Raw genomic sequence first — 22,266 nt, forward strand, 5'->3', positions numbered from 1 at the left:
TTGCTTGTTCTACTTCTGCTTGGCTTCTTGGAGTTGTTCCTTCTCCGTACGAGGGTCTAGGTATACTGCCTTTTTTTGTTTGTGCTCTGGTAATTGGCAGTGTTATTCAGTTAGAGATGTCAGGTTGTTTTTTAATGCTAGATCTTATGAGAGTAGATTTCATATCATATGCAAAATGAAATAGTCTGCTTTCCTAGTAATTTTGTCTCCGATGTAATCAGTTCTAATGGTCTATGATGCTCTTCTTTTATGCATATGTTGATTCTTAAACTGGTTTAGCTCCAAGTCTCAGTATGTGTTTTTAAGATACAATATGGAAAATTTTTTACTTGCTGTTTATTTTTCCAATCAAATATGCTAATGCTTACAAAATCCAGGAGTGGCTAATGGTGACATCTAGAGTCCACCTATATTTTAAGTCCTAAATTTTCAGTGAAATACACATATTACAGGTGTGTGCTCTTCTTGGGGGAGGAGGTTATGCAGAAAAGGTGGCAGTCCACTCTGGGCATGTCCTGCCTGTTCCCAAAGGTGTTTCATTACAAGAAGCTGCAGCTCTTCCTGAAGTGTCCTGCACTGTTTGGTCAACTGTTTTTATGACAAGTCATCTATCTTCAGGCGAGAGTTTTCTGGTAAGTGTTCATGTGAAAGCGTTGTAGATATTAATGTTCTTCAAAATTTGGGCTACTTTTTTTGCGGTCATCTCTTTTCTCCTTGCATGAAATCTTTTTTAAGTGTACAAATACCTTTCCATTATGTAAGGTATAATGCTGGTTAACTTTAATCTTGATTGGAATAATCTATTGGGAAAAATTGTTAGCTTATTCATTATGATCATATGACAAAGAAGTTTGAATCAGTCAAGGCTTGAATGACTACATATAAATAACTCTTAACGTTAAGAGCAGTAATAGTAGTTAGAAATTATAGTGGAACAAAATCCTTAACTACTACATTGTATTGTAGGTATGATAAGACGTGTCATTTTAAAACAATTATTATTCTATCTTGATTTCTTCACACGTGTATTACATTTTGGGTTTGAAATTTGACTGCATGTTTGAAATGGACATTTTGACAGTGTACTCTTTTAATATGCCTTTGTTCTTCATATTAGTCTAATTGTACTGCTTATGAATATTGTTTTGATTAGTTTAAATAAGTCTGATGATATCCATTGGAGAAAGGTCTTTGAGAAAAAGCTAACATTTTCCTTGTTTCCTGTATAAACAGTAAGTTTGGGTAAGTCAAGTCCATTTCCTTGAAGATTTTGTGTTTTGTTTGCAGCCCCAGGTCCTCTAGAGCTACACATCAGCTGTGTCATTTGAAAATGGCAAAAGTGGCCTGCTCTAGGACATTTAATAAAATTAATTCTCCCCCAATGGAATCCAGAGACTTTTTTGGTATGAAGTTTCTATTGACATCATCAAAACCAGAAATAGAGCTGAGATTGGGTGGCATAGGTTCTTTTATCTCTATTATTGTTATTGCTTTGAAGTACTAATAAAATTGCTACAAGCGTTCAGTTGCCTTTTCTGAGCTTGAGAGAGAATGCTGGGATGTAGATTAAAATTATGATCAAAAGGAAGCAATTCCTTGTTGTAAGGTCAAATCAAACGAGGACATATTGGATTCAAAAGCTACCCACAAGAGGGAGGGCAGCTAGATCTGATTGAAACAATTGTAAGGCAGACAATGCCATGGCCATTAGACGACATTGAACTTCCGTTGTGTTGATGTGTTTTTTCACGCACATGCGAACACAAAATAAAATACCCAAAAGTATCTTATCCTCTCTTGAACAAAATCTTTTGGATGCTGAAGATTAGGCTTAAGGATCACCCAAAAAGACTCCAAGGTTCATGTATGTAGGGTCACTACGTGTGGATAAGCTCATTGGTTTGATGTGATTATGCTGGAATCACAAGGGGACTTACATTCAAATGCTTGAATGCTTGGTTTGCTTGAACTAAGGTCCTATCTACTCAATTGGAGGATAAAATAAAAAGAGTAAAAGGAATAGGGTTTGAGAAGTCTATGCTATGACCTAGAATGTAAGATGATAAATGAATGACTATATGGAATCCTACTGAACAAGGTCTCACCATCAAAATGAACAATTTGACACAAGCTCAGTGCAATCTTCTAAGGATATTTCAAAGATATTCAAATCAATACCATCAAACATTGATCACCATTCAAGTTAATGCATAAGCAATGAGTGTAGCACGATTCAGAGTTAAGCTCATATCACTCCAGTTGACCACGCAAGGCACGCTTACAATCAGCAAGAGGCTATTGGTATGGAATAAACGGATTCCACATGAATACATTCAACAAATTCTTCCACTCGATCTAATTACATGAAAGCAAATTGAGAAGTAAAGACCATGCGAGTTGTTGAAGCAACAAATCAAATTCACCACAACTTCAATGAAATCAATTGTTCTCTACAGCAAGGTTTGGCAACAATCTTTGCCTTCTCCTAATCTAATTTCTATTCTAATTGCTATTCTATTTTCTCTTATTTCTCTTATTACTAACTATTAGCTATTCTCCAACTATTATCCTTTACAAATGAAGAGCTTGATCTTTTATAGAGAGCTCATTTACAATGAATGGCCAGGATTGAATCTCCATGAATGGCTAGGATTTTACAATAAAAACCCTAATTAGGGTTTGTTACAACAAACTCAGTTCAACCAATGAAATAATTACAACATTTTGATATAACCAATAGATGATAAGGGTAGGTGCCTCGGAGTTTGTGCCATCATTGGTGAGTTAGGTACGTTGAATCAAGACATTTAGAGGTAGACCTTCCCTGATTGGCGAGTGGTGAGTGGGACGATGATTAGGATTCCACCTCAACTCACATTTTGAAGGCTTGATCTTCTAACTTTGATTAACTCTTTTGAAATTATCCTCTGGAATGCCTTAGAATGAACTTTTGATGTCATTTTTGTATCTCTCTTTCGGAATTCCTTCTCTTGTGACTTCTTTCATGTCGTTGATGTTGTAGATCATGTCTTTGCGCAAGTGAATACTTCTTGTTTGATCCCCTTATTTCCTTCTTCATTTCTTGCAAAACAAACAAGCAAGTATCAAATACACTTGATATATAAGCTTAATAAGAGCATATAAAGAGAATTCGCCCTCATATAGGGACACTTGAAGTTGCTTTTTGCTCGTGAAGAGGAGCTCTTGGAGTGTACTCCCAAGCCTCCGCTCATGAAGTTCGCCTTGCTTCTCATAAAGTGATCTTTGAATTCTCATCTTTCATCCTTTCAACTAAAAATGATTCTTTGCAAACTTCAAAGGCAGTAATCATATAACCAATCTTACGCCTTCGCCTTCAACTATGAACACATGAAATGGAGTTCACTCACTTGAATTTTTCTTTTGAGGTTCAATTTGTAGAATTCACTCATATCTTTCAAATTGAGGTTTGGTCATCTAGGTTGATTCTTGAAATTTGTTCATGTCTTAATTCTTGAAGTTCATTCGTATCCCTTGGTTTGTAAAGTTGGAATTTTCCATTGAAGCCCCCCCCCTATATGAAGCTTGCTTGTCTCAAACATGAAGTTAACATTCGCTCTCCTTCTTGAACTCATGAAGTTCATTGTTAGTGGTTCGCTCCAATTTGCTCAAACATGAAGTAAATAATTTCGCTTCAATTTGCTAAGTCATGAAGTTTACCCTTGTGGAAAATTCACTCCAAACCTTGAACTTATGAAGTTCGCTTCAAACCTTGAACTCATGAAGTTATAAAATCACTCCAAAATGGCAACTCATGAAGTTGCAAAATCTGCTCAAAAGGGGTTGCACCTGAAGTTTGTTTCTCTTATCTTGCTCATCAAACTTGTTCTTCCCCTCCAAATTATGAAATTCGCTCATGATCTCAAATTCACAAAGTTCATTGTTATTGTGTGAAATCCGCTCCATTCCCTCTAGACATGAAGTTCACTCCTAATCCCTTAAACACGAAGTTGCAAACTTCGCTTCAAGGAGGCAATTCATGAAATTTGCTCCAATTCCTTGACTCATGAAGTTGAAAAATCTCTCCCAAAAGGCAAGTCATGAAGTTGTTAAACTCGCTCCAAAGTTTGAAGTCATGAAGTTGTTTTATATATGAATTTCGCTCCAAACACCTTGAACCTGAAGTTCGCTTCAAAAGCTTCAAACCTGAAGTATGAACTTCGCTCCTATCACTCAACTCCCGAAGTTGTCAACTTCGCTCCTATCCCCCAATGCATGAAGTATGAACTTCGCTCCAATCTCTCAATGCATGAAGTATGTTCGTTGCTTTAATCATTCAATTCATGAAATATGAATTTCGCTTCAAAGGCTTAAGTCATGAAGATGTTGAATCTCACTCTTATCCATCAACTTGTGAAATTCGCTTGAGAAGTGCAACTCATGAAGCAATGATTTCGCTCCAAAACCTTTGAACCTGAAGTTCGCTCCAAACATGCAATTCATGAAGTAACAAACTTCTAATTCATTTCACCTATTTATACCCAACTTCACTCTTAAAAATCGCTCCACTTTGCAAGATTATGAACTTCACTCCTCAACCCAAACTCATGAAGTTGTCAACTTTGCTCCAAAAGGTGGAAACATGAAGTTCGCTCCAAAGTGCTCCAACATGAAGTTCACTCCTCTTGGTCAAGTCATGAAGTTTAGCTTCAAGTTGAATCCATTCAAGGTGAAATGCTGTCCATCATTCTTCTTTCTTCTATTCCAACTTCGCTCATAGAGGCTTGAAGGTGAAGTTTACTCATGTGCTCATTGAGGAAGTTCGCTCCAAATCATCAACTGCTAAAGTTGGAAATTTTTGCTCCAAAAGCCAAACTCATGAAATAGTAAACTTCGCTCCAAAAGTCTAACTCATCAATTTCACCATTGAGTGTTTGATCATAGAATAAGCACTTGTTAAGTTCCCTTCACTCTTCCACTTTCAAATATGAAGAATTTTGCTCCTAATGTGCAACTCTTGAAGTTCGCTTGGAATTGCTTGAACATGAACTTCGCTCCAAGAATCAAACAGATAAAGTCCGCTCCAAGAATCAAAACTCATGAAGTTAGGATTTTGCTCCTGAGGCTCAACTCATGAAGTTCGGTCCCGAGGCTCAACTCATGAAGTTCGGATTTCGCTCCTGAGGCTCAACTCATGAAGTTCACTTCAACCTCTCAATTTGTGAAGTTTTCCCTTGATTGTTTGAACATGAAGTAATTGATTTCAAATCTCCCTCATTCTTCCACATTCAATATGAAGAAGTTATCGCCAAGTCTCTCAATCATGAAGCTGATATGAGGTTTGCTCAAATGTGGAATTCATGCAGTGGATGTTCTCTTCATCTCGCTCAGGAAGCCTTGAAGGTGAAATTCGCTTCAATCTCCTCCTTCATGAAGTTCGTTCCAATTTTCTCACACCTGAAGTTCGCTCTGTACCCTTGAAAGATGAAGTTTGCTCCAAACTGTGAAGTCATGATGTCAAAACCTAACAAAGACTTAGAGATGAGGCAGATTACAAGTAATCACTTCATTACACATTCAAATGCTCAAATTCATACTTTCACCAATTCTCAAGCAAAAGATTCAAGGCAAACTCACTCATGTATCACTCAACATGAAATGGGCAACTTCAATGAACTTCTTAACTAGGGCTTTTAATTCAACTGACATGGCATGCAAACCTTGTAACTTATTCACTTCACATTTCACACAGGGCTATTCACCTGACTCTTGGCCACCTGACCTTGTTTTCCCCTTCAAATGCAAAGGCTAATAGCTAACGACACAAACACAACCCAAGAAGCAAGAAAAAAGTGGGGGTCCCATTTGCAATGGGGCGATGTGTGAATACCTCACAACACGTTGCAGTTCCAGAAAAAATATCATCTAAATTTAATGTCGAAGGAATATGATGAGTGAATTCAGGCCTGAAAATCATTTTGAGGTTTTGTCCTTTCCGTGGTTCATTTCCATGCTCGTCCCTTTTGAGTGGTCCCACAGTCCAGGCTATTTAGTAACTAGATTATGTGGGGAATACCTGGGTTTTATTGTAGTCTCCTAATTGTCATAGTGAGAGATCTTGATTGGATCAATGGATGTATCTGTATGGGCAGGATTTGATTGTTGAGTTTGGGGATTAAATGGGTAAATTTGTGTCAGGTGGCCATGTCCACTGCATAGGGATGTGATAACTATTTATTGGCTTTTCCTATTTGATCCCATCCATTTGTGAGAGATATAAAGATCATTGTTCCTGGAGATATACACAAAGCATAGCACCTGAGTTGTAATGTTATGCCAGAAACTGCCATATATTTTCCAGTGGAGTTTCCAGCCTGATCAAAGACCTTTCTTCTCAAAATTTGCTGGGGAGCAATAGGAGCCAAACTCAAACTAGAATAGTGTTGGGAGGTTGCCAGTTGGGTTGGACAGGCTTGATCTGATTCTTAATGACTGCTTCCCCTGAAAAGTTGTGGCAAAAATTGCCATGAAGTAGCACTTGGACACCATTACAATATAAGAGAATCAAGGACTCCAAATATCATAGATGCTTGATTTTGGTCTCTTAGACCTTCGGTAGGCCCCATATTGTTGGTTCAGGTTCAGGTTTGGTAGTTAATTTTTTTTCCCTTGAATTGGCATGCTTAGGTTTGGCTGCGCTATATCTGAGTATGTGGATTTGGCCCAGGATTGTATATGGGTTCTGCATTCAGTTGGGGTTCTACCATGTGTTGATAGATTAGACCTGGGTGCATCCCTGGGGCAGGATCCTTCTTCAACCTGGACTAGGATCCTTACCTGGTCTTGGTTTAGCCAGGGTTTTGGCAAAATCTGGTAACAGAGGGTAGACCCTATGGATTACAAAAAGAAAAAGGGCTTGTTGCTTAGGATACTAGTGTCTTTGCTCCATCTCTTCCAATGGGAACTCAATGTGTGGAGGGAGGTCCATATTGAGATGGAAATATTTTAACTGTTCTTCACTGGCAGGTGGGTACATGAGCCTGATCTCCATTCTTTGGCTGTGCTGCTGTAAGAACTTGAGAATATTGTCCCCACAGACCTTCATTGGTATCAGAGAAACTGCTTCCTTAAAGTATGACAGAGCTGGAAGAGCCCATGGCATACTCACTTCTTGAGATAATGTTGAGGGGGATCTATAGGGTTAGATCCAAGAAAGGGGCAAGTTTGTGGAAAGGCAGAGGGATTTTTAATCAATAGTTGTCATATATGTTGCTTCATCAGGAAGGCTATAGAAATTCACGACTGATTTATTGCATCAAAATAAATTATAGGCAATAGTTTTGTTATCATCTAATGGTTGAGGGAAGGATTGAACCTCATTTGGAAAGGCTACAGTGCATATATGTATGTGAACATGTATTTGCTGCTTTCAATCTAACTGCCAAATTTTCTGATATCGTGACAGGTGGAAGTTGGAACAACTGAGCTAATTGTAATGTCCACCCCTGATTTTTTTTTGTCTTCGCTAATGTAAAGTTTAGCATGCAATGGTTTACCAATACAAAGGAATTGCAAGTAATAATCTGATTTGATTGTTTCTCAAGCATATAAAGCAGTGTCACCAAGAGATGTGCCCCCGTCCACCTCTTATGACACATCTTGGAGATGGAGACATGTCTCTAGTTCTTTTGGCCTTTTTGGAGTCTTCATTTCGGCTTGGAGACCTTACGCTTGTGTCTCTTACTGTTTCCTAGTTTCCTACCAGGAAATTTGGCGTCTCCAATACATCTCCGCTAGAAAAATTCAAGGTATTAGGTATGTCGTGACCTAATCATACATCACCCCATTTCAAATGGGGACCCCCTACATTTTTGGTCCACTTGGTCTTTTGGGTTGTTTAGCAGTAGTCTCTTTCATAGATGCAAATATCGTCAAAAAATTGGAAAGATCGCGATATATCGCGAGCCAAATGCGCGACCGATTTAATCAGAGTTAAAATCAGCAATGCATTTTTTTCTTGTAAAAAATCGGGGTTTTCTATCTTTAAATTGCGATTTCAAAATAGAATATTGCCGAACCCCTAAACGCGGGAGGAAAAAGCAAAATAAAATAAACGCGGGAGGAAAAAATAAACCCGACGACTCCCGACGCTGCATTTCCCGACGACGCCCGATGACGCTCGACGACGCTGCATTTGTTGACGACGCCCGCCATTTTTAACAGGTAGGTTACTAAACTATTAGGGTAGTAGGTACTTAAATTTTTTTAATTGGAATTACATAAACGATAATTCAAAATCTATATGTGGTAGATGACACTAATAAAAAATTATTTATTTTAAGAAATTATTAAGAAATTAAGAATATTTTAAGAAATTATATTTTTTCAAATGTTCGATAATTTTGTCGATTTATTGCTGATTTTTTCCCGATTCCCGATTTTAAAAAAAATTTCGGCCAAAAGATTTGTTGCCGATTAAGATATTTACATCTTTGGTCTCTCTAATATCCCTAGGTCCTGTTGACGTGTATTTTGTACACCATCATACACAGAATAAAATACCTAAAGGCATCTTATCCTCTCTTGAGAAAATAGTCTCTAACTGCTGAAGATTCGCATAAAGGATCAGTTAGGTAGACTCCAAGGTTCTTTGATGTAGGGTCTCTACGTGTGGACAAGCTCCAGTGGTATGATGTGATTTGTTGGGATCACAAGGGGACTTACATGTGATGATTGAACTTCCGATCTGCTTTGCTGGAACACAGGCTCTGACTAACTTAGAATTGAAAAATGGAAAAAAGGATAAGGGTGGAGAGAAGATCTAATCCTAATACTAAGAATGTAGGAGCAATGATTTGATTTTTGATGAAACTCCAACTAGGTCTTGTTTTGACATCAATGGAACATCTACACAAGACTAGTGCGATCTTCTAAGGGAAGCTTTATGATGTTCAAATCATCACCGCAGGCATAGATACCATCCAAGTTGATGCATATCAATGAAGAGGCAACAAATTGAAATTGAGCTTAAGCTGAACGATTCCAGTTGACTACACAAGGCAAGTCTGCAATCAACAAACTGCTAGTAGTATGGATATACGAATTCCACCATCAATCAATCACATTTCCTCCATTCATCTAATCATCTACCATCTAAGATTGAAGACTCAACAAGAAACCATGCAAATTGCAAGAAAACGACATATTTCACCATTACTTCAATGAAAATGGAGTTTGTTTACAATCAATGGCAACAATTTCTTGCCTTGTCCTCCTATTCTACTCTAATTGCTTCCAACTATTCTCTAACTATTCTAACTATTTACCTACTATCTCTAACAATTGCTAATTACCTTTACAAATGAAATGCTTGGGCTTATATAGTGCCCACAATACAATTTGATGGCTTAGATCAATTCGAGATCAATGGCCAAGATTTTACAATGAAAACCCTAATTAGGGTTTGTTACAACCATTACATAACATTTAATGCTTGACCAATGACAAAATTGTATTGCTTGGACACATGTTCCTTCTAGAAAAATCGACCAATGGATAGCCGGGGTAGGTACATCGGAGTTTGTGCCACCTTCCATGAGTTAAGTACATTGAATCTGGACATGCTGAGGTGGACCGCACTGACTGGAGGAGTGATGACTGGGATGCCACCTCATCCGACACTTGTAGCTTGCTAGATATTCAATTTGATGTCGTTGAGAGGCTATCTTTAATTAACTCTTGTCCTAACTCCTTGTGTCCTTGATGTGCAGGATGATGATGTACCTCGCCTTGGAACGTTGGATTGAAAGAGGTCACTCCTGTCCTGGCTTGATCGTCCTGGCGAAGACCGTCCTGGCGAAGACCGTCCTGGATCCGGCTTGATTTTCCTTGAAGAGACCTCCATTTGATGCCTACACAACATTTCGAAATTAGTAACATGATTTTGCAATATATAACATAGATTAGATTAATTTTTAGGAAACTTCATAATAAATCCTTGAGTTATTATTTCCTAAAAAACAATTGGGCTACTGGAATTCAAAATTTCAAAATTCAAAATTTAAGCTATGACGATCTAAAATTCAAAATTAAAACAATAAAACCAAATCGCCATACCTCACTAGAGAACTAACTCTAGAATGCAAAATGAATGAAATCGCCTAGGCCAAATTGATACTAGATGTGTTCAACGTGATCTCCTCTTCAAAATAGCAATTTCGCCACCTTTCAAGTTTTGACGTGATCTCCAATGCCTTGGACAAGTTCGCACTTCCTTGGATAATACCAGTGCCTTCCTTTGGATATAAATTCGCACCTCCTAGCTTGAAATGAAATTCGCACCACCTTGAACACAACTTCGCACTTCTCCCTTTGTCTTCCTCAATTCGCATGTAGAAGGCTAAAAATGATTATGTGAAAATGATATCTTTCACCCTCCATATATAGCGCTTGTATTGCAACTTACCCTCAAGGCCGACTTGGAAAATAAAACCATTTTTAAATGATTTTCAATAAAATAACAAGGCCGACTTCCAGTTATAGCGCTTGCAATCGATTTTTTATGAATTAATTAATTAATTATTAAATGCCTTTCGTTTTCTAATTTGCAAATTTTGATTTTAATAAAGGCAAAATAATTAATAAATGTTTAACGCCGTATTAAATGCTAGTTTAAATGGATTTTCAATTTTATCGAACTTAGCATTTAAGGGAAATTTGAAATGTATATTTTGGCGCCAAAATTATGAAAATGAAGTGGACGTACCTCATCGCCCTGGTCCCTTGGAGAGGGACAGGAGCGATCCATGATTTTGTCATAATTCTTGCGTTTTTTACGTCCAACTCCTTCATCTCCACGTTCAATATTGATCATTGATGAGTCCTTCGAATTTGATTGCCTTGTGTGCGTTCATAGGTGCCTTTGAGTGTTCATCGCCCTTGTCCCTTGGAGAGGGACAGGAGCGATCCATGTTTTTCTCCTTAACCTTGGCAACTTTAAACTTTGATCTTCGTTGTGATGTCTTTCGAACGCCGTCCTTTGCCTTGCTTATCCTCGCCTTGCCTCAACTTTGAGGGAATATGAGTGTTTTTGATGGGATCGCCTTGGTCCTTGTCCAAAGGACAGGAGCGATGTGAGCCTTTTAGCATGACTAGCAACGTTTGGACGTTCAAAACTTCGGCATGTGATCTTCAAAGAACGCCTTGGACCTTGTATAACCTTGTGAAGTCTTAACTTAGCACGCACTTGAAGCAAAATTGAGAGTCCAAAGCAAATCGCCCTGGTCCCTTGGAGAGGGACAGGAGCGATATGGTCTCCATGTCCAAAATGATGATTATTTTACGTTCAAAATCTCTGTGTATCATCTTCAAAAGGCACCATGAACCCTCTAAGACCCTGCAAAACCTTGATCTTACGCAAATCTTGCATGAAATGACCAATATATCCAACATCGCTCTGGTCCCTTCCTGAGGGACAGGAGCGAACTAGGTCTTAGGGCGCAAATTTCTTCATTATAACGACCTTTGTAACTTGTGCTTGATTGAAAATGTCTTGAAATGCTCTCTGCCTCCTTCGTCTTGACTTAGATCGGTTTTGAACTTGGAGGAACGACCTTGAACTCGCATAAGAAGCAACATCACCACTGTATCGCCTTGGTCCCTTGGAGAGGGACAGGAGCGATCCTTCCCTTGTGGCCTTTATTTCACTTTGTCAAGTTCCAAGTTTATATTCAACGGACTCGTCATGCTCTACTCCATTCGTCCATGCCTTGACATCGTTTGTAAGTTGGCAAGAAAAGCAATTATAACAAAAATCGCTCTGGTCCCTTCTTGAGGGACAGGAGCGAACTAGGCCTTTTGGGACCCTTGTGGACGTTTAAAATCTTCAATTTGTATTCAATGAGTTCATCTCACGCTCTTCCTTGCCTTTGAACGTAAACTTGCCCTGATTTTCGCCTGGATTTTGCATAATGAAGGAAATCGCTCTGGTCCCTTGGAGAGGGACGGGAGCTATAAGGTACTTCGCCCTGGTCCCTTGGAGAGGGACAGGAGCGAACTTTGCATTCTGGACCATTCTCCTCCATTTTTGCATCTCAAATTATATTCATTTGGTAAAGCATCTCCCTTTGGACGTCTTCAAATCATCAAATCGTCGAAATCTCGCAAGGACAAGGCAAAATTTGATTTGTAGCTCCGGTCCTTCACCGAGGGATAGGAGCGATTTTCCTCCTGGAGGCGTTTCTGTGCTCATGGAAATCTTCAATTTATATTCAATGGAAAGATCTCATCGTTCTCCATCACCTCCAACTCGAAACTTGTCTGGACTTTGTAGGAATAATGAGATATTTGAAAACGAGCTCCCGTCCTTCACTGAGGGACAGGAGCGCTTTTGCTCCTATAGGCCAAAATAACATGATTTTTCACATTTTAACACTTCACAAGGCGAAAACAAATCAATTCCAATGCCCAGGATCAAAAATCAAAAAAGTCAAAATTTAGTCAAAATATTCAATCGGACAAAATTTCACATTTCACTTTCAATACTTAGACAAATTTAAGCTCTGCATCAACATTCCAATTGAAAATTAGACCATTCTGGCGAATTCATTGCATTCAAAATTTGCATCCTAGAAAAGGAAGCTCAAAAAACTCTCAAAAACGACTGGATTTTGGCCTGAAAAGACAAAAATGAAAACCCTAAGGCTTGACCCTAAATCCAGACAACTAACTGACTAACAAAATCCTAAAAACGAAAGCGAAAACGGACGAAAAACAAGCAAAAAGAGGGGGTCCCCATTTGCGATGGGGCGATGTGTGAAATGGTCACAACAGGTCCCTAAGTGTTTTGATGTATTTTGGTCAAGTTTGCAAGTGTTTGGAGTCAATTCGGCTAAGTCTGGAGCTTGTTTTGTCTTTTTTAGGGTTTTTACTCTTTAGACTTAGATTTAAGGTCAGTAGCTTAGGGTTTTGAGAAATTTGAACGAAGCAATGAAGTCAGGACCCTTCAAGGAAGCTACCAGTGAAATTTGAGTGAATTTTGAGCACTTACTATTTTTAGTAGGTTTCACTGCGTCCTAGATTGGCCTTAATTTTGCATTTAAACAAAATTACGATTTTTAGTAAGTATATTTTTAGTGTCCTTGTGCCCCGGTTTGCCCTAATTTGATGTTTGGAAGAACTTATTATTTTTATTAAGTCTATTTTTTAGCAGTTGGCAGGACACTGACAGCAGAGCATTCCTGAAAATTAGAGTTCTAAATCCGGAAAGTTGAAAAAGCAGGCAGTTGATCAGAAATTTGGCTAAGTTTGGAATTCTTTCCTAAAATGGAAAGGACGAAAGTTTACTCAAGGCAAGAAAGTTTTCCTTCACTAAGAAATCCTCTTCATGGCACTCAAAACTGGAAAGATGGCACATTCCACAAGGCAAGAAAGAATTTCCGAAGTCCATGGAATTCCTACACCCCCATCAAAGCGTTCTCCAAGGCAAGGATGGGTGCTAAAATCAAGACATGGAGGAAATTTCCTTTTCAAGGAAATTCCTTCGTCGCCTAAGAAATGCGCTCAAGACTAGAGTTGGGTGCAAATACCATGTAAGGGAGGAGTTTTCCTTTCCAAGGAAATTCCTCCACTTCCTCCAAAGTGCGCTCCAGGACAAAGGTAGGGCACATAAATGGCATCAAGGAGGAATTCTCTTAACAAAAATCCTTCACCTTAGTGCAAATGCGCCTTGTTGGCTAGTGTTTCGTGATCACACCAACACAAAGCAAAGTTTTCCAACGGTCACTTTATCCTCTCTTGATCAAAATCAGATGTATGATAAGATTGCAAGAAGATCATACATTGACTCCAAGGTTCCAACTGCGTACTAGCAACTTTATTGTGGATATAGACTCGTTTGGTGATGTTGCTGGTAATCCAAGGGGACTAGCACACACTTGAAGAAGATTTTAACAAATTTCTAAACTTTCAAGGAGATTTGGCAATAAATGGCTCTTTTTTAGGACTTTTCTCAATAGGATAATGCGGAAAGTAGAATGGGAAAGGTTTTAGGGAAGATACTCTAATCTAAGAACTCAATAGATAGCAATGATTCAGATGAGATTGACCACTCACTTTGCCACTAGTAGACAACTACATAAAGCGGGTGCAATCTTCAGAGGTTGTGTTTGAGAGATTTTAAAACATTGATGAACACCATCAGAGAACAATGTTCATCCAACAATTTAGATTAAACATGCACATATAATAGCTCAGTCCAACCTTGCATTGTCAATAGAAATCATCTATTAACAAAAGGTATGAGCAAGCGATCTTCACCTTAAAACATTGCAATGAACTTTGTTCATCTAAATGCTTGAAATAAATCTAAACTAAGTGAGGAAAGTGAAACCATGCAAGCTACAAAATAACACAATTTTATACCATCAGAGAACAATATATCACTGTTTATTACTTCAATAGCTTATCGCAACAATTTTCATACAATCTCCTTCCCTTACAAATGAAGGGGTGACCTCCTTTTATGGGCCTCCAGGAGGAAAATGGAGGGCCTAGATTACAAGCCGATCAACGACCAAGATTGGACATGCAAACACTAACCAATAAATTCCCAAATACATGACGGCACATAGTGGGAATAAACATTAATGATGCATCATACCCACTATCAATTAATTGCTCCTTGCTCAAAATGGCACCCATTATGCATTAATTATCATTACATTAAAATTTCGCCCTCTGTGCATTAAATGCACCACTTCATCCAAATTCGCCCAGTGTGCAATAAATGTACCACTATCCCCTTAAACATGATGGCTGCCATGCATTGAATCAGCCACCACTTGGTCAAACATTCCCAGCAATGAATGTGCCACCATGCCCTCATGTGGTCAAAAGATTCTTGTCCAAAAATGGACGACCATTATCTTGCTCATTAATGGCAAATGCAATGAATCTAGCGATGATTGCTTCCAACTCTCCTATAGAGACACTTGGCACATTCTCCAGCTTGAATTCTAGCAAGGAAATATCCTCTTCGCACTTGGAGAAAAAACTTCTCCCAACTTGAAGCTGCCTCTTGAGTCCTTCACATCATGTTGGAGAACAAGGAAACATTTTCTAGATGTCCTTTGGAAAAGGATTCCACAAAGAATAACTTGTGCAACCTATCCTTGAGGAAGTTAACTGTCAGCTCTTCATCAGTCAACTTTCTTGCAAATAATGCCTCAACTGCATTATGGATGTCTTCTTGAATTTTCCTGATTGATCCCTTTAGTGATGCTGACTCTTTGCTGAATCTTTCAAAGGATTCCTTCCTAGTGCAGACGACATAAAACCACCATGGGAAGTCATAAATTTCATTCTCCAAGACAACCTTCTCATCAATCAAAGCTTGCCTAGGGATTCCCATTAATGCTTTTAGTTGTGAAATTGTTAAGTCCTGATAAATATGCACATTTTCCCATGCACTATCTGCAGTCTCAAGTCTGTTAGGATAGCAAGAACTCTAAAATGGAAGTGAGCCAAGTCTTCAAATTTTTTTCCAACTGAAGCGAAGACATCCTCCACCCATTCCTTAGAGCACTGAGCTCTTCTCCTTATTTCTTCAATGCCATCAATGGATTCTTTGGGAAGAGAAGAGGGAAGAACAAAGAATGGATCTTCCTCTCTGAGTGGATGCTTCAACTACCATAGATATTCGCACAAGGCCTTGTTTTTGCTCTTCAACCTCTTATTCTTCTCCTCCATCCTTTTCATTTGCTCTTTCAGCGCTAAAGAAGATTTATCAAAATCTTCCACTACCTGTGCTGTGAAAGCACACCCTAAGTTATCCTCTCTGATTTCATATTCATCGGGTGTGATTTCACTCCTATCCTTATCCATCCTGGGCATAGCTAAGTGCAATGTCCTAGATCTTGACTCGTCCCTTGTGTTCTTGGAAAACTTCATAGCTGCCTTCTTCCCTACTAACTTATCTATTTTGCTTAGAAGTTCCTCTAATTCCTGTGCAAGATCCAATTCTTCTTCTAGCTCCTTCCTCATCCTTTCCTTTACCCAATTTGGAGACAGCTATTGTCTGATCCTGAACTTCCATCTACTCCTATTCCTGTGAAACCTCTTCCAAAGTGTCTTCCATGAAACAATCTTGATCTTGCTATTTTGCATTAGGAGGAATTTCTTGCCTTTGATTTTCCTGTGAAACAGGTCTATGGAAAGTGTTAATGCTGAGAACATCCTGTATCTGTGCAGTGCCAAGATCATTTTCTCGCGGCTAGCTTCTTGCAACTTCCTATGTGAACAACGCAACCTCGTGCACGCTAGAAGAACTAGCCAGTGATTGTTCTTCCTCTATCCTTGGCTTTTTCTGCTATGGCTCTTTCGGTTGGACTTCTTTTTTCTTCTTCGTGACTTCCTAGGAACATTTTTCTCTTTCCTTTGTTCCATTCTGTCTTGTAAAATTCCTTCTTCTCCAGCGTGGGCTCTTGATGACCCTTCTATTGCTTCGCTATGGGAGTCCAGGTCTCCCATCAACAGGTAAGTCAGGCAAGCATTATCTGCCTTTAACTTTGTGGTGTGCTGTTCAACCCAATGCCTGGTAAATTTTAGAATTGGCCTACTTAAAACATTCAAATCATCAATCTCTGGTTGTAACCAATCTGGAGCTTGAATATGCCTATCCTTCAGGTTTTCATACTCTGGCTGAACTATATTTTCATCTTCCTTAACTTGATCTAGCACCTGAATTACTTCACAAAGTCTTATCATGTTAAGGGACAATCTAGAAAACATCCTTTTCCTGCCTTCAAAGTCACCCCTGGCATTGGCCCAATAATCTTCCAATTGGATTTTGTGCTTGTGCTTCACTCCAAAAACCTTCTTGATCTTGTTTTATGGGTCAAAGAATCACCTTGCCGTATGGAATGTCAAGTGATAGAATAATAGTTCATCCACTGACTTTTTAGTTGCTGCCAACATTGGACACATTTTTGCATTATCCCCTTCGACAATTGGAAATTCAATTGACAACTTCTTTTTCTTCTTTTGGATTTTGTCATAGGCGGTCAACTACCTGGTAAGCTCCAACAACACCATCTTGTTCGTTGGATATCTTGGCAACCTATATGGCTGATCTGAGAACCCTTGGACCTGGATGTAAGTGAATTTTGGAAATTGGATAAACCAGGCCCCGTACTACTTTATCAGCTTTTTAGCCTCTTGCAACAACCTCGTGTGGAATCCACCTTGTAACAATTTGGTCAAATGCATTGTGAAGGTGTTGCTTACCAACTTGAAAGAAGTAGTGTCGTATAAGTGCAACTATGAATAGCACTCATGAACTTCCAATTGTCTTAGTGTACATCCCATGGGTCCCTTTCCTGGCAAGCCATTGAATTTACCCATTCTTGCCAGCGAGTAGATGGCATATGAACTCATATAAAAAGACTAGGATTGTTTCAAATTCTTCAGCTATTCATGCAAGTTGTGGATGAGCAACCTTGCCCAATCTACTATTCCGTTGCCTTCCATTACTTCATTGATGAAGAAAAACATCCAAGGTTCAAATAAGAAGGCTTGTTGGCATCCCATGATTTGGCTCAACATCAGCACAAGGTCGACATACTCCTACTTGAAGTCCATGCTCGTGATCTGCTTGGGCATCTTGGAAATGTGTGGCTTAGCTTTCTGCATCCAGACTTTGTTAATTATGCCAACACATCTCTCAATGCTCGCCTCATATATCATCGTTTCTCTTTCTTTGAATCTGTAAGTCATGGATTGGTATGTCGGAATTTCGAATGTTTCTCAAATTGCTTCGGTTGTTAGGTTGGCCAAGAGCTTGCCATCCAGTGCCAAAATTGCTCTTCTCTCAGCAGTATAATGCTTTGCGCATTCTAGAATCAGCTTCGGGCATTGGATGGTTGGAGGGAAGCCGACTTCTGCAGCGATCCCACTCTTGACAATCCTGGTGGCAATGGTTGACAGAGCACGTCTTGCCGTTCCAAAATCTCTCTTCTGGAATTCTCCTTGTTGGAATGTTCCTAAATTAGTTTCGGTGATTTCCTTCCACTTTGAAATAATCTTTGATTCTAGAAGGAATCGCTTTTGCTCATTTTTGATTTGTGCTTGCTGGGAAGTGTTTGCAGCTTTGCTGAATTCCGCCATTCCTACAAAATAAAATATTAAAAGTCATCATACAGGAAATTAATAAATCGTTGAAGGAGGAATTCTAGCTTGTAAATTCCAAACTTGGATAAAATAAAACCTCCGATAACAAGAACTCTTGAAAAATAACAAACTCCGCCTCAAACTTTTCTCCACTTCTCTCCAACGTATAATTTCTCCAATAACTGTGGTGAGAAATCAATTCCAATTCTTCTTTTAAATAGAATTCTTCCACTAAGCTGCTAAGTTGGCGAAAGGCTAAAATTGGCAGTTGCATTTAAAATTGCGTCATGTTTCCCTTGACAACTCGCCATGCAAATGGACCTTGTCATCAACATTGAGTTCAAAAATGGAAATTTCCTAAAATCCCTGAGTTGTGTGTCATTAATGCATAATATTACCTTTTGCATGTCACCAACTCATTAATTTTGAAAATCTTTCCATTCTAGATGCATAAAGATATTTCGAAAGATTTTCTCTAGGAGAATTTTAACAAATTTATCCGCTTCTGTAGGAATCCCGATCATCTGGATTTTTAGGAGAGAAAATTCTTGTAGAGATTTTTTTTATCCTGAAGGAATTTTTTTCCGTATTCTTGTGTACATCTTGTTTTGAAGGAGATTTTTCAATCAATCAATCACTCTTCCAACTTTTGAGGAATTTTATCTTGTCTGGAGTTCTGGAATTTAGGAGAGAAAATTCCCTCACTTAGTCAATTTTTTCTCATCTTGGAATTTCTTCATCCTTGGGCGTACTTTATCCCTGAGAAAGGAGTTTTTTAAAATCTTTAAATTTTCCTCTTTGGCCATGAATTACTTTCTCAATTGTGCCCTTGGGCATTCTATCCTTGCTTGGGGCGAATTTCACCTTGGAGGAGGAATTTGGTTTTGGGAAGAGAATTCCTCCCTTGCCTTGTTTTGGTGCCCTCACTCATCCTTGAGCGCTATTTCTTTATGAAGCAGGAGAATGTGCTTTGGAAGAAAAATTCCTCCATAACCTCTTTCTAGCCTTCTCTTCAAGACTTGGGCGTTAATTTCACTATGTGCAGGAATTCATGCCTTGGAGAGAAATTCCTACATGACCCCTTTCTAGTGCCCACTTCCTGTAATGTCCCCTTTTTAGCACAACATGATATGGGGTGTCGTTAGCCTATTCTGACACGGTCCCGAAGGCTAACAAGGACATTGATGGGATCCTGAGGTGTTTTGGCCTAGGTGTTTTCGATTTCAGGCCAATCGGTGCTGCTTTGACAGGGTTTCTAGACACTTACTATTTATAGTAAGTTAGTCTCCAAGCAGTGACTTGGAATTTTTAGTGTTTCCCTGGTTGGCATAATCATCAGTAAAAATTATTTGAAGGCGACAATGATTTAAAGGAATTATCAACAATGTTTTAATATTTAACGATAAAGTGTAAAGTTAAATTAAATATTTAACTTTATCGTTATATTATAAGGTTGGGAATATAAAGTAATGTTTAAAATATTAAAAGTTCCCTTTAATGTCTACATTGTGAGAAATAATATTTTATTCTAAAATGTATTTTCCCACATTCAAGAAATGAAGTGTTTGCATCCAGGAAGAAGATATAAATGGAGGTTGAGAGCTCTCTTTTGGGGATATGCTGGGATGAGATTAATGTTATGCTGTTGGATTTCGTAGAGATCTGATTATTGGGCTTGGAGGACGGAATCCCTCTTTGCTAGCATTCTCTTCGCTGTTGAAAGACACAGTCAGGAGGATTAATGGTGTTTTCATTCAGGAAACACATTGGGCTTCATCTGGTGCTCTCGCATGAAGTTTTTACAGGGGTTTGAAAGTGCAGATTTGAAAATAGTGTTTTTGCTACAGTACCGCGTGAATAGTGATTTGCTACAGTGCCGCGTGAATAGTAAAAATGCTACAGTGCCGTGAATAGTGCAGCTACAGTGCGTGAACAGTGTTTTCAGCAGGTTCTATACTTGTGGAGTTCAGGTTTGAATTTGTTTATTATCATATGGTCTGTAATATTCTTCAAATCTGATTTGTATGCTTGGAGTTGGAATTAAATAAATACCATCAGCATTAATCTTCTTGTTTTTGGTATTTGATATGTCTGGTTGTTATTATATTGAGTAAACTTTGAAAGCTTTACAATAAATATCAGTTTATCCAATTTATCCTATTGCAAATCAAGAACCAAAAATCTAGTAGTCAGCTTGCAAGCCAACTGTTTGACAAAATTACACTAAGTAAAAAGGACATAGATTTAGTGCCGAACAGGGGGTGCCCATTACAGTTTCAGTCTTGGGTGGAATTTCCATGTGAAGTAGGATTTTAGTCTTGGAAGGAAAATTCCTTCCTTACCCCTGTTTGGCGCTCCTCTTCTAGTTTAAGCACTATTTTCACTTGGAGGAGGAATTCATGATTTTCCTGCTTTTCCTCCACCCTATCACTTTGGCACCCCAATCCCAACTTGGGCACTATTTTGCTGTGGAGGATTTTTGATGTTTTGAGGAATTCCTCCTTATCTAGTTTCCAATGCCCAACTTTCTCCTTGAGCACCATCAACAGCTTTGTCTCACATTCATCATGTTTCGGTCTTGTCAATGTCTTAAGAATACTGTTTTATATCTAGGTCCTTCATTAGCTTAGAAAGTTCTTGCATCAACTCACCTATAGAATTATCTGTTGTAGACATTCTTCCAACTCTGATATGCAACCAAAGTCCACCACTTAACAGGCTGGCAGGGAAAACTTGTGCTCTGATACAACTATGATGTCCACCTCTAATGTTTTTTGTCTTCACTAATGTAATGTTTAGCATGCAATGGTTTACCAATACAAAGGAATTGCAAGTAATAATCTGATTTGATTGTTTCTCAAGCATTCAAAATTTCAAAGCAAACACACATATATAGAAAGCAACATAAACCTCTTCAAAAAACTGAAATATAAAAGCTACAAGTACTGCTGATTATAATATCAGAGATTCCGAATTCTTTTTCTTTCAACTTTGTATTGCAACAAGTAAACACCTGACTAGAAAGACTAAGCATAAAATACCTTCAGAAAGGTAACTCTACTTGCTGTCTTGAGTCTTAACAACACCTACAAAATCACCTTCAAAATGCTCATACAAGTAGCTACAGGTCTGCCATGAAGTTTCCAACTTATCACTAGTCATAAATACAAGAACAAAGGCTCATAACACTCAGAAATGTATCTCAGAAAGTCCGCAACCGCAAGCTTTAGGAAGAATTTGCAGTCCACAATGCTCAGAAATTCCCACAAGTAGCTCCCACCTGCCCAGGCAAGATTGGAGCTTTCCCCTAGGAAGGCGATTTGCAATAATAAATCAGTCCACCAAAAAAGACATATTATACTGTGAAAAGAGGCACCCAGCTGAGGAATGCAATGAAATGATACCCAATATGAAACTAAGCAGACTCATTGAGTTATGAGCATAAATCTGATTTCCAGCTACTCAGGAATTTCACACAAGCACACTAAAATTGTTTCTAAATTTCATCGAAGTCGAACAGCACTTTGAAAAGGCTCACCACTCACCAAGATCACAATACCCACATCAAAATACTTCGTATATCTTTAATATCTTCAAGCCCATCACACCAAAGCAAGCCAAAATTACTGTGAAACCAAAACCAAGAGCACCAACGAGTACATAAGAAGAGGGTTTTCATCCTCAACCAGATAAAGAACTCCCTGAGCTCATTCCACCAACATAACATTAAGTGGCGAAATCAAACATGTCAAATGGGAGCTCAAAACATGAATATATAGAGTGAAAAGGAAATCAGGGCAACCATCCTTCAATTTGAAATTTCCTTTCAAAATTAAAACTTGAAAGCAACTTAAAATCCTCATAGAAGTTCGAACCTTGTCGAGTTTTGAAATGAAACATAAAAATTTACTTTATGTTTTATTATTCATCCCTGACGCCCCCTTTGGAAGCATAATATAAGCTCAATAAAATAATTATTTCTCCTCTTCCTTTGGTATCCATTTTGGATGTCAAATGGCCTCCTCTTTTAAAAACAACTTTATGTTACTAGGCCAAACGGGAATGTTTTTCTAAAAAGCATTTTATACAGACTTAGTGAATAAAATAAAGCAAATCTCTTAT

The 22,266-nt window shown here is 38.5% G+C and overlaps 1 protein-coding gene across 1 annotated transcript in view; it reads left to right on the top strand.

The window, feature by feature from the left end:
• The first annotated feature begins 455 nt into the window (after window positions 1-455).
• Window positions 456-22,266, top strand: part of LOC131078148 (uncharacterized) — a 32,956-nt gene continuing 11,145 nt past the window's right edge. Inside the window, exon 1 of the mRNA XM_058015825.2 lies at window positions 456-632. Coding sequence (XP_057871808.2) covers window positions 597-632 — 36 coding nt within the window. The 5' untranslated portion in view covers window positions 456-596. The remainder of the gene's footprint in view (window positions 633-22,266) is intronic.

Source organism: Cryptomeria japonica, chromosome 7 (assembly GCF_030272615.1).
Source record: "Cryptomeria japonica chromosome 7, Sugi_1.0, whole genome shotgun sequence".
In the NCBI taxonomy this organism is placed as follows: Eukaryota; Viridiplantae; Streptophyta; class Pinopsida; order Cupressales; family Cupressaceae; genus Cryptomeria; species Cryptomeria japonica.